The 13,295-nt window shown below is 39.5% G+C and overlaps 1 protein-coding gene across 1 annotated transcript in view; it reads left to right on the forward strand.

Annotated features, from left to right (window-relative positions):
* Nucleotides 1–2,058: 2,058 nt before the first annotated feature.
* Nucleotides 2,059–13,295, forward strand: part of CA2H3orf49 (chromosome A2 C3orf49 homolog) — a 75,409-nt gene continuing 64,172 nt past the window's right edge. The window contains exon 1 of the mRNA XM_043589402.1: nucleotides 2,059–2,175. Within this exon, the coding sequence (XP_043445337.1) occupies nucleotides 2,059–2,175 (117 nt within the window). The remainder of the gene's footprint in view (nucleotides 2,176–13,295) is intronic.

Consider the following 13,295-nt stretch of genomic DNA (forward strand, 5'->3'; position numbering starts at 1 on the left):
CAGTTGAGTGTCTGACTTTGGCTTAGGTCATGATCTCATGGTTCATGTGTTCAAGCCCCACATCAGGCTCTCTGCTGTCAGCACGGAGCCTGGTTGCATCCTCTGTCCCCCTCTCTCTGCCCCTCCCTGCTTGTGCTCACTCTCTCTCTCAAAAATAAATAAACATCATAAAAACACTAACAGGTATACATGGAAACACATTAAAAAAATTTTGGGGGAGCATTTAAACCTCTAGTTGGGTCAAGCCCAAAATGATGGCTTTTGTTTCCTTTAAAAGGGATAATTCACAAATTATAATTATACTAAGAGACGTTAAAAGTTTCCTCAAGCTGCCTTACATTGCTTTTGAAACATGGTATGTATACATAAATAAAACTTCTATTGTTCTCTGAATTTCTATACCTATACAATGCTTATAATAAAGTTGAGGTCAATAAACTCAGCATAATAAATTTATTATATACTATAAGCAATGAATTCAGTTGATTAGGAAAAAAATTTGTTTTAAAGGTTAAGATCATGAGTCTGGTCCCCATATGTGTTCAGCAAGCTTCACACTATTATTAAACTATTCTACCTAGTTGAGTTCCCTTCCTTTATCCTCCTCTCAGAGCAATTTTATCCCCTCCTTCAGCTTGGTCTAGATCAGTATCAAATGTGCCAGTCAGACCACAAGTATCCAGTAAGCCTCTAAGTTTCAAGTCAAGTCTCACTTGGCCTGGAGACACTATTGTAATCAACGTACACATCGTTCCCACCTTCGTGAAGTTTATCATCTAGCGAGAGAGGCAGACATTGAACTATTGAACTTTATAATGACTTGGCAATGTGTTTAGTGATCACGCTCCCACTCTTTCAAACACAGGACAGGAGGTCTGACCTCCATACTTTGCATACTTCCTGTTATACTGTCTCATGATACCCATCCGTAGGTTTCCTTTACAGAACTTGTCAGACTCAATAATTTTGTAATTGTTCATGTTACTACTAGTGTAGTGAACAAGCTCCAGGGGTATAAGATCCACATCTGTCTTGTGAGCTACCATGGACCCATGTCCTAGCACAGATTTAGTCTCCAATAAATTTCTTCCATATGTCATAAGATGATGACTGAAGGTGATAGGAGTCTGTGTGAATCCAAAAATAACACCGTGGAAAGCATCCGTCCTAGTGAAGCTGCATTAGCATCATGTGGAAAGGTGGCCGCCGTTTCCAGCCAGTGCTGTGGACAGCAGTCGTCCTCCCTGTAGCTTAACCTTCAGTGTTTTCCCCAGGGGTCCAAAGACCCTAGTCAAGCATCGTTGAAATCGTTGGTAGCTCCATGAGAGCTACACGTGGCAGTGGAAAGAGTCCCTTGAGGAAACCTAATGCCAAAGCTGTAAAATAGCTTCACTTTTATAAACGTAGTTACTTCTAAGATTATGTCATATTGAAGAGGGTATAACTAATGTCAATTTTACACAATCATGTGATTAAAAGAAATAACATAGGGGCGCCTGGGTGGCGCAGTCGGTTAAGCGTCCGACTTCAGCCAGGTCACGATCTCGCGGTCCGTGAGTTCGAGCCCGGCCTCGGGCTCTGGGCTGATGGCTCAGAGCCTGGAGCCTGTTTCCGATTCTGTGTCTCCCTCTCTCTCTGACCCTCCCCCATTCATGCTCTGTCTCTCTCTGTCTCAAAAATAAATAAACGTTAAAAAAAAATCTTTTTTTTTTAATTTAAAAAAAAAAAAAAGAAATAATACAATTATCCGCCAGAAACCTTCTCAACGCGCATTTCAAAATCCGGTGAATCTCTGTCATGGCAGTTCAGCTTGAAGGCCATTGACGTTTGTGCCAGGAACAACATTGTCACAAATGACTGCCTTACACACAGAGGGTATACAGACAGGCGCTACATCATTCTTGTCTTCGATGTCAACGGTGACCCGTCAGCAAGGAGGGAAAAGAAACATCACGTCCATGTCATGTGACTATACACGAACTCAGAAATAAGCATCTGGGTAGAGACAGATCATTTAGGATTATTAAATAAAAAGCCGGGAATTTTGAGTTGGACGAAATGTTCCCGCAGATCTGGGTTCTGGCTGTCAATCAACTAGTCAGTGGGCTAATCATTCCTGGGTCAGCTGTGACATTCGGTGTGGCCATTAGGGAGAGCTTCGGGTTCATCAGAACGGTGAGCTCACAAACTACATAAACGGTAAAAAAAAAAAAAAATCACGAAGCTGAAAAATGATGCCTCTACAAACTGTCATCTCTTGAGCCTTTAGAAAATCTATGCTTAATGGTGCACAGACCCTGAGTTTTTGCTTCCTCTTTTGTAACTTAGGGGTCCCCTCTGCACCATTCTCTCAAGCACAGTATATAATTTTTAGTAACAATGTGATTACTTCAAAGTATGCTCTGACCTTAATTAGGGGCTGCTATCAACTTTTTCTTAATTAAAATATCATAAATGGGGACACTGTGATCTACATGGAAAAAGATGAAAATATCAAGGATTTTAAAATGTCAGTGATGGAATACCCGTCAGCCTGGAAAGGTTATCTGCCCACCTCTTAGGTGAGTAACAGCTTCCTCAGTGACATTCGCAGGAGAATCCCTGGTGTGCTCATATTTGCAAGGATTATCTTTTTAAAATGTGTTCCGTAAAGTTCTAACAATACAGCTAAATTCCTGGGAAATGATTCATTGTCTACTGCTACTTGTATAGATTGAATATAGCTGTGTGTTCTATTTAATATGTGAGGTGTTTTCGTGTGATTTTAGGGACGTTGTGATATAAAGCAAACAGCGTTGGATTTAGAATCCTGTGAAATCTTTACTAAAACCTCGGGCCTTCTGCTTGCCAGAGCCTTTATTTGGTACACATGACTTAACCTCGTTTTCCTCATCTGTAAAAAAAAGGAGATCTTAATCTCTCCCTTCCTGAGGTTGTTAGGATATATTCATCCAGCCAGTGAATATTTATTTAACACTTACTCTGTGCTAAACACTGATCTAAACACAGAAGATACAGTAGTAAACCAAACAGAGTCCCTGGGCCATTGTGATTTATATTTTAAGAGTGAGCAAAGCAGTGGCGCCTGGGTGGCTCAGTCGGTTGAGCGTCCACCTTCAGTTCAGGTCATGTTCTCGCGGTTTGTGAGATCGAGCCCCGTGTCCGGCTCTGTGCAGACACCTCAGAGCCTGGAGCCTGCTTCGGATTCTGTCTCCCTATCTCTCTGCTCCTCTCCTATTCACGCTCTGTCTCTCTCTCTCTCTGAAAAATAAATAAAACCATTAAAAAACAAAAAGAGTAAGCAAAGCAATAAATAAATCACCAACAAAGCAATAAATAAATCACCAAATACATACATCGCACAATGTCATATGGAAATTGGCACTCGGTAGGTTAGGGAGATAGAGGGCAGCTGATGAGAACGTTTTAGTGGAGTGTTGAGAGGCCTTTTTTTTTTACTCCCTTCTGTTTCCCTCCTTCTTCCCCATATTTGAAACGTGTCTTTAAGCAAGTATGTAGCTTCACAAAATATGTGGTGTTTGGTTATATGATTTTGATTTGCATAAGTGATATTGTGCTATCAAGTGTTCCTGTTTCCTACTTTTCTCGCACAGCACCATATTTTCTCCCTTTTTCCAATGTTGCTGTTTGTAAAAGCAGGTTTTTTTGGAGTTTATTTATTTTAAGTCGGGGAGGGGAAAATCTCAGCAGGCTCTCCACGCTGTGCAGCGCCACAACGTGGGGCTCAATCTCCTGAACCCGTGAGATCCTGACCTGAGCGGAAATCAAGATTCAGATGCTTAATCGTTTATAAAACTATTTTTCTATTTCTTCTTGATCCTCAGTATCCCATTGAATGCATCGACTGTATTTTATTCTCTTAAGGATGAACAGGTGGGTTGCTTCAAAATTTCACCATCACGCACAACAGAAAAGATTTTTGTGGGGTACCTGGGTGTCTCAGGGAGTTAAACATCCAACTTCGACTTAGGTCACAATCTCATGGTTCGTGGGTTCAAGCCCCACATTAGGCTCTGTGCTGACAGTGCAGAGACTTCTTGGAATTCTCTCTCTCTCCCTCTCTCTGCCCTTTGCTGCTCACATGTGCATGCTCTCTCGCACTCTCTCTCTCTCTCTCTCTCAAAATAAACTTTTTAAAAAAAAGACTTTTGTGTGTTTCCTTGGGGCACAAATATGATGAGAGAGAGAATGTGAATCACGTGGCTATCTGGAAAACAAGCATGACAGCCTTGGGTAAAGGCTCTGAGAGGCAAGCATTCTCGGTGTGTTGAAGAAACAGCGAGAAGTTCACGTGGCCACATTAAAGTAACAGGTAGAGAACTAGGAGCTGAACATGAAGAGGTAGCCAGGATGCAGATCGTATGAGGCACTGCCGACCTTAGGAATGACGTTGGAGCTTATGCTAAGTGTGATGGGAAGCCGCTGAAAGCTTTGAGGAAGAAAGAGGGTGACTTGTCTTTTTCAGGATCCCTCTGGCTACTATGTGAAGAGTAGACTGTACAGGGAACATGTAGAAGTGGAGATTCTAGTCAGGAGGCTGCTGCACTAGACCGGATAAGACCTCTGAGACAGGATGATGGTGGCACAACCAGGCTGTTAGCTGCGGATGGGTGAAGAGTGGAAGCATGTGGGTATACGTTCAAAGTAGGGACAACAGGATTTGCTGATGGAACAGAGACATAATTTAGGGCATAAGATAGTGATTAAGTGCCCAGAGTCAATCCTTCTACCTGGGTAAACTTGAATACGTCACTTAACTTCTAAGCCTTGGACGTAAGATTCTTCTATCCATAAAAGGAGTAGAGCTAACTACCTCACGGGATGGCATTGAAGACCAAAAGAGTTATCACAGTATTTGGGTTTTACTAGGTTCTCAGGGGGTGGGTGATGATGATGATGGTGACAACAACAATGATGATGGATTCCCCAACTTTTAGAGTCTAAAGAAGTATTTCTCTTTTCTGATCTTGAAAGTCACATGTATTTATATCATCAATTTACTTGTTACAGGCTGTTTAACTTTTCATGGGTTAAAAATTTTAAGCCCGCCTGAAGGCATGTGTGAAGTCTTACAGTTTTTTTGTAAGCCAGGATGCAGTGCACAGAGTAAACACCCAGTAAATATTTGTTAAAACAGGAACTTGTGCATATCCTCTTTCGTTTATCTTTAGATCAGTCACAAATTCTTTTTGTAAGAACAGAGTCACCTGAAATTGGTTTTTTTTTTAATTACTTGCTTTCCCTTCTTCTAATTTGTAATAAGTGAATGATAATTTCAAGTTGTGTCATCCTATACAATTTTGGGAGTTCATAAATGTCTACAGAAAAAACTGCCACCGGTACGTAGGTATAAAGATCACTCTCAGAGGTACCTTCCTGAGAAAACCAAGCCACATAATCCTGTCCACATGACTGTAGTTCAGTCCCCATGAAAGCCATTCTGTTGATGTAAATGGGCCTGGTGTTTGCCTCACAATGACACACGTAGGTAAACTAATCACCATGTAAGCAGCAAGCCAGGGGCTCTGTACAGTAAGAGAAAATGTACAGTGAGTCATCAGGCTGGATGGAGACCTTACCATTCTTCAATCCTACTTCTGTCTCTATGCCAATGACAAAACTTTATAGTCATTAATAACACTTACCACGTTATCAATACAGCACCAGTCACTCTTGTTGTCTTTCAAGAATAGTTTGATGTTGCTAAAATAATTTAGAGGACCACACTTTCTCCTATTATGAGATTCTCCAAAGAATCTACCTTAGTTAAATACCTTCCTGGTAAACAACACCTCCCAGGGAGAAGCAGCCTGGGATGAGTCCAGTTCTACAAACCCTGAGTAACTTCTGGTAGGTTTCCTAAACTCTGTGCTTGAGTTTCCTCATCTGTCTAATGGAAATGATAATATTGCCTGCTCTGAAGATTTGAGGTGAAGATAAACTCCATGAATATATAAAATGTACCTAGAACTGGCACATGATGAGTGGTCGATTTGCTATTATTATATATTTTTTAACCTCATGAGAATTGTTATTATTCGACCACTTCACATTGTCATTGTTTGACCATTTCAGTGGCCATAAATTAGAATTTAATAAATCATCTCTAATATATCAAACCCCAGGCCTCTCTACTTACAATGGTCATCGCTATGCGAGGATGAAATCTGTCACAGTCCACACCTTCCACAGTGAGGTTATATCACCTCATGGTCTCATAGTCTGGCTGTGTGGTAAGTTCAATCATTCCAGAGAGAGGGTGAATCCAGAACCGTTGTATAACCTGGATGTCTCCACTGGTTATTTTGTATGTCACAGTTTGGTGGGTGGTCTTCATCAATGGCAGTCACTCTTCCAACTTTGTAGAAAGCTGCCAATGATATGCATGAAGGTTCGTTCTTGTCATGCAGATACAATACTTTTAATGGCTGCCTAGGTCTTTGCCTTCCAAGTAGTATTACAGTTTCTTGAAGGGATCATCTGAATCCATTTGGACAATGAAATGTGTTTGAAAAACCCAAACCTACATGAGGTAAGGCAGATTTACATACAGCTCTCTGTCACTCTAAATGACATGGTATGAGTCAAATGATGAGTTAACAACAACTTTATAATATTAATAATCAGCTTACATATTTTGCATGCTTACCTTCTACCAGACATTATGCTAAGATTAGCATCAGATAATGGTTCACAGCATGCACTACAAAACCAGACTGCCTAGGCTCCACATCTGAGCTCTGCCACTCATTAGCTGTAACTCACTGGAAAATTCTATAACCTCCCGGGGTCTCATATTCTTTATCTACAAACAAGGAAAAATAATATATATACCATATAGATTTGTTGTGAGGATAAATTATGTTAAATAAAGCATATAGAATAGTGCCTGATACACAATAAATGCCATATAAGAATTAGCTATTATTTATACACATTATCTCATTGAATCTTCTCAACAGCCTTATGATATATGTACTATCACTGTCCCCATTTCACAGATAAGGAAACTACAGCCCAGTGGTGTTAGGTAACATGTCCAGTGTCACAGAGCTAGCAATGGTAGAGTCAGGATTCAAATATGTGTCTACTGAATCTATAGCCTATATTTTTTAATCACTGTGCTATAATTTCAGCGTGTAGTTCTGACAAATAATCTTTTAGAAGAAAGGAAGGTATGGTAGATTGATCGCATTAAGCCCAAATTCTTTATTCTTCCCAGGTCCATGATCTTTGCCCTGAATCTTAGTGTCCTCCCACATGACTTGTTTTATCCAATGGGATATTGGCAAACCTGTCACAAACAGGCCTTAAAAGCATTTGAGTGATTAGGATTGCCTTCCTCATCGACCTCTCCCTCTACCCTGAGAACGTGCTCGGACTAGCCTGTTGGAGGGACAAAGGAGCCCAGTCATTGTCACCCTAGCCGAAGCCAGGCTAGACCAGCAAAATGCCAGCCAATCCCTATAATTTTGAGCAAGCTCAAGCCAACTCTCAGACTCACATGCTAATAAATGCCTATTGTTGTATAACTCTAATTTTTTGTGAGTCTCATTATACAGCATATGTATAGTGGTAGATAAATGATACAACAGGTTTACCCCTCATTTTCGACCTCAATTATACACTGCAGGGAAGATAATTGTCCTCCTCTATCCAGTGAAGTAAACACCACCACACAGTGACTAGGCTCACCAACACATGTATAGGACATTTTGGTTGCTGATAATCAAGACTAAAAAATTATGATGAAGAAACCATCTCATGGCTGTCCCCACCACCTTCAGTCTCACAGGATTTCCTTCTCTGCTTACATGCTCCCTTGCCAGTCTCTGACAATGAGTTGAACACAATTCATAATACCAAGAACAAAGAAGACATATTTGTGAAAAAGAACTTAGTATTTCATTATGGCAAATCCAGAATACAGAAAATCCAAACAAAAAGCATCATTATTAAGTGAAAGTTGTCATAAAGGATACAGGACGACGCAAAATAGATTGAGGGTGAGCTAGCCATTTCTGTCACCTGTTCCTGGGCAAAGATAGTGTCATTTTCACATTTAAAACCTGGGTGAAATATGGGAAGCCGATTCTTCTGTGCGTGTGAAATTAACCTTTCAATAAAACTAAAAGCTATTTTGAGCATCTTTAGCTAAGTTTAAAATAGAGTAATTATGAAACTCGACAACTCTGCCAACTTCCTCATCAAAAATTATTGGAAATGAAATATGTTTTCCCTTGTGATTTGCAACCTTTCATGATTTAATTTTCTTGTGTTTTCTTCTAAATCATTTCTGTTAAAGGATTTTTTTTCTGCCTATGCCTACCTCTCTCTAGAAGTTTTTTGTCAATGAGAGATTGAGCTGTTCATCACCTATCACCAGAAAAAAATTTTTTGACTTTAAAGATTGTAGATTCCCATAATTTTGTTGAGATAAAACACCTCATGGAGTCCTCAAGGCATACTCAAATTCTCTGTGCTAATCAACGCAGTGTGAGAAAAGACTTCCCCACTAATGGATTTTTCGATGTCCTCAAGGTCTAGAGGTTAAATGTTTGATATTCTGAGGAGTATTTGTTTTCAAAGTTTTAACTTTGTAATTTCCTCGTTTAAAAAAAATTGCCACTGAGTTGTGCAGAAGATTTTGTCTCCTATGATGGGTATGTATGGCCTCAAAACACCAACCCTTCCCTAATTTCATTCAGTTTATGTACGTTGGTAGGGAAGATCAAGGGATGGTTAAAAAAGAAAAATAAGAAGAAGAAAAGAAAAAAGCAAAGGGAAAGTTCTGGTGCATTACAGGTAGTCAATAAATGTTAGTGGTTATTATCAATTATTATTATTATTATTATTACTACTACTACTACTGCCGACAATGCTGCCATGGCTATTGTTGGTGGGTATCATGTAGTTTACATACATATGACTATCGGTTAAATCTCATCTCAACTCTGTGACATAGTCATTGTAATCTCCATTCTACAGATGAGAACTTGAAGGTACGTGGAAGTTATGTGACCTTCCTGAGGTCATTTGACTACCAGTGGTAGAGACAGAATTTGAACCCACTTCTAGCTGAGTCCAATACTCTTGGGTTCTCTGCTATATCATGTTGCTTCCTTTTGGAGATCTAGAAGTCTTCTCCCTAGTCCAGAGGGTCAGCAGCCAGCTATTTGGAGAATAGTGGACCTAAGGATGATCCACGTATCTCTTTGTATTCTCAGAACTTGTTTTCAGACTTCTGGTGACCCAGTCATCAAAATCCACTCAAGGAAAGCAGTCTGGAATACTAAACAGAGAACTGGACCAGGAGTTTGGATGTCTGCATTCAGTCACCATCTCTGCCACTCACTAGCTGTGGGACCTATCGTATTGCCAGCCCTGATTTTCTTATAGAAAATTAAAAGGTTGAATCATTCTAGCCCTCCCAAATAGATGGCACTGTAATTGAAAATCTTTCTCAGGGCACCGGGGTGGTTCAGTCAAGCGTCAGACTTCGGCTGAGGTCATGATCATGCAGCTCGTGAGTGCAAGCCCCGCATTGGGCTGTCTGCTGACCACTCAGAGCCTGGAGCCTGCTTTGGATTCTGTGTCTCCCTTTCTCTCTGCCCCTCCCCCCCCCACATGCTCACTCTCTCGTGTGCTCTCTCTCTCTTTCTTAAAAATAAATAACATTAAAAAAAAAAAAAGAAAATCTTTCTCCTCAGCCATCAAGAAAGTATTAAATTATGCGTAAGAAAACATAGAAGCGTTCAGTACATTTAGAGAGTTCAAATCATTAAATTATATTTCAGGATACATTTTGATAGATGAAAAAGAAACTGACATAACCATAAAACACTAAAGAAATGCCAGTCTCAAAAGTCAAAACCATGGGGATAGTGAAAAATCAGGGGTTTTCCAGGGGTAAAAAGGGCAAGGAAAGGATGAATAGCCAGAGCAAAAAAGATTTTTAGGACAGTGAAATTATTCTGTATGATATTATAATGGTGGATACATGTCATTATATATTTATCCAAATCCATAGAATGTATACCACCAGAAGTGAGCCCTAAGGTAAACTATGGACTTTGGGTGATAATAATGTATCAATGTAGGTTGTAAAGTCAGTTAGGCATCTAACTCTTGATTTCAGCTCAGGTCATGATCTCAAGAGCCCCGCATCAGGCTCTGTGCTGGACATGATGCCTGCTTAAATTTCTCTCTCCCTCTCCCTCTGCTGCCCTTTTCCCTCTCCCTCTCTCTCTCTCTCTCTCTCTGTCAAAAAAAAAAAAAAAAAGTAAGGTGAAAGAGAAACAATGTCAGATCTTTGCCAGTTAATCAATGATGGCAATGACATCTTTGCTGAATTGGATCATAGTTTTTAATGGCTAGAAAAATATTTTCAAAATTTTTGTGATACAAGTATAGCTTCAGACACAACAGACTTTTAAGTTTAACCTTCACTATTAACATTGTCTCTGTCACTTACTTAAGTCTACACAATTAAAAAAAAATGAATCAAGCCCTGATATGCTTGATTTATTTGCCAATTTCCATGTTGTAAATACTCCCACCGTTGCCAATTTTAAGCTACCAACATGAAGACCCTAAGTTGGAGGGGAGGTGCCATAGCACACCATTCTACACACGGAATTTCAGGTAACAGCAAAAATGTAGTAACATAAGAAAGACTGAGTTTTTAGTATTTATTAGTTTTTAAACATAATTTATGGAACTAAGCTTATATAATTTTGTTTTTAATGACAATTATTAATAATCAGGTCATAAAGTTTCTGAAAATGTAATAATTGGCTCTTACAAGCCAGTAGGGTTTGACTCTAACACACAACTGGTTCCATCCATCCCTTGAGGTATTCAAGACACACCTGGAGGACCCACCTTCCAGAAATGCCGTAGAAGGGATATGTTCCTCTCCTGGATGACAGAAAATACAAGTATTACCTCTGCTGTCCCTTCCAAATGTAACATTCCTTGGTTTATACTAGCAAATATGTCCTGATGCACACCCAGTTCATTGTTGAGATAGGACCTTGACCAAGATCTTAACTCCAGACCTGAAATCAGACCTCAGACGTTCATGGGATTTAAATTGCATGGATGATGCCCATATTATCCCTACTTTCTTTACGCTTGGACCTAATTCAGAGCAGAGTGGGAGAGAAGTGGAATAAAATTATTATATGTGTTTGCCATGACAAAAATCCTAAATCTGACATCAAATTTCAAGAGAGGCTTTGAGGAACCATCAGGATAATGGCCTGAGAGCATTACTAATGAAAATGAACTTCTCTGAAGATCTGGACCCCCACATTGCTCCCTCACCTGCTTGCGCTTTGTTAACTTATGTGCTCCTTCCATTGGTCACTCATTTGAGATCTGGTAGGAGTTCCCTTGCGTATGCTTTAACATCATCAAAGTGAGGAATCTCTTAACTCCCGAAGTGCCTGCAACAGAGAATGAATAATGTGCAGCTTTAAATACAGGGCTAAAGTCATTGGCAGGAGCAATCTCTAAAATGATGGTCACTGTTAGTGTGAAAGTGAACAGTGAGCAAACGCTCTGTTGTCGTGATGGTTTATTCTACAAACAAGCTAAATGTGCCCCCAGGCACAGCTTAGTGGTGGATTTTGAAACCATGGTGGGATTCTCTCTGCTCCCAAATGATCCTTGTTCCCAGACTCTGCATTCTCAAGGAACACAAATGAATTCTGGTGCCAGTCAAAGCAAGTAGTCAAAGGTATATAATTTACTGCATGCCAGATTTTATCTTATACAAGTGATATACATATAAATGTATATAAATATATAATTAGTTATCTTATACAAATGAGTTTATTGCATTTTTACAAGTCCAATCTCTTCCGTTAGAAAATACGTTGGGCGTCCCTCTTGACCCATATGATATTCTACATCCTGTTTTTCATGTATATCCTTGGAGGCAGAATGAAGAGAAACTAAGAAAACCCACGTTCAAGAATGGCTTTGATACACGCTCTGTGGCCTTGAACTAGCTTAACGTCTCAGAAGCCCCAGTTTCTTCATCAATAAAAAAGGAATAACATGAGTTTCAGTTCCTACTTCCCAGTGTGTATATGAGGGCAAAATGAGATCATGCCCAAGAAGGTTTTTTCACACTACAAAAGGTTAAGTAAAAAGTAGTCATTACATTTTATTCATGTCAGACAGATGCTTGTATATTGTGCAGTATAGAAAAGGAATTCTGTATCTCAGTCTAACAAGCCCAAGCTAACATATCAAAAAGTTGACAGAAAGGAGTTTGATGGTTACACATAAAAGCAAGCAACCTGCAAACAAGGAAAGTTTTCATAATAAAAATAAAATCATAATCAACATTCACTATGCAAGCTACTGATCTGTCGTTAGTATTGCTATCCCCATTTCACAGATGAGAAAGTCGAGGTTCACAGAGTTAGGTTTTTTGCCACCAGTTAATAAGTCACTGAGTGGGTACTGGGCCAGGTTGTGCCCGCCAACATCTCCCCAAATGGCTCCTCTGAGACACTACTATGTCAAATGCAAAACGCGAAGGTATACAAAGATAAAAAGGTTTCTTTATGGCAAGACTTCTTAGGGTTTCTGATGTGTCATTATATATTTTTAATCTCCAGCTGTATATTATCCTTCAAACTTATTTGACCCTGGAATCCTTTTTTCATGGATTATCTTGTTGAAATCATGCTCTAAGAATGCCTATTAATTGTCTGTCCTGAAAATCTATGCCACCTTTGTCAAACAAGAAAATTTCATCTGGGACCCATAGAACCTTTGCTTCAGAGAATCTGTGGCATTTTTACATCTTGATATATATTATTTTGTGTATTTTCCTAGGAATAGGGTCTATAGCTTTCATCAGCATCTTGAAGGTATTCCACGACCTCAAGAAAGGTTAAGAAGCACTGTTCCACAGAGAAGTGATTTATGTGAAAGCCTCTATATTTCCTTTAATAAATTCCATTTATGTGTTACAAGGGCAGTTGCCATTTATAGCTTTCCCATACTATGATTTTTATTGCATCTACAAAGAGTCAAAATCATGCTAATTAGCTGGCTTATAAAAACAGACTGAATCACATGTAGAGTGTTACAAGCGTCATTTATGAGCACTTGCTGTAAATATATTGGGGTGTGAGAACGAGAGAGGATGTGGATTTATTATGGTGAGCGTTTTTTTTCTCCTCTACATTGGAGAAAGGTTCAAATCTGATGAGAGGAGTGGATTTCATTAGTTAGGCCCTCAGGAGAAGCTG

This window comes from Prionailurus bengalensis, chromosome A2, assembly GCF_016509475.1.
Source record: "Prionailurus bengalensis isolate Pbe53 chromosome A2, Fcat_Pben_1.1_paternal_pri, whole genome shotgun sequence".
Classification (NCBI taxonomy): Eukaryota; Metazoa; Chordata; class Mammalia; order Carnivora; family Felidae; genus Prionailurus; species Prionailurus bengalensis.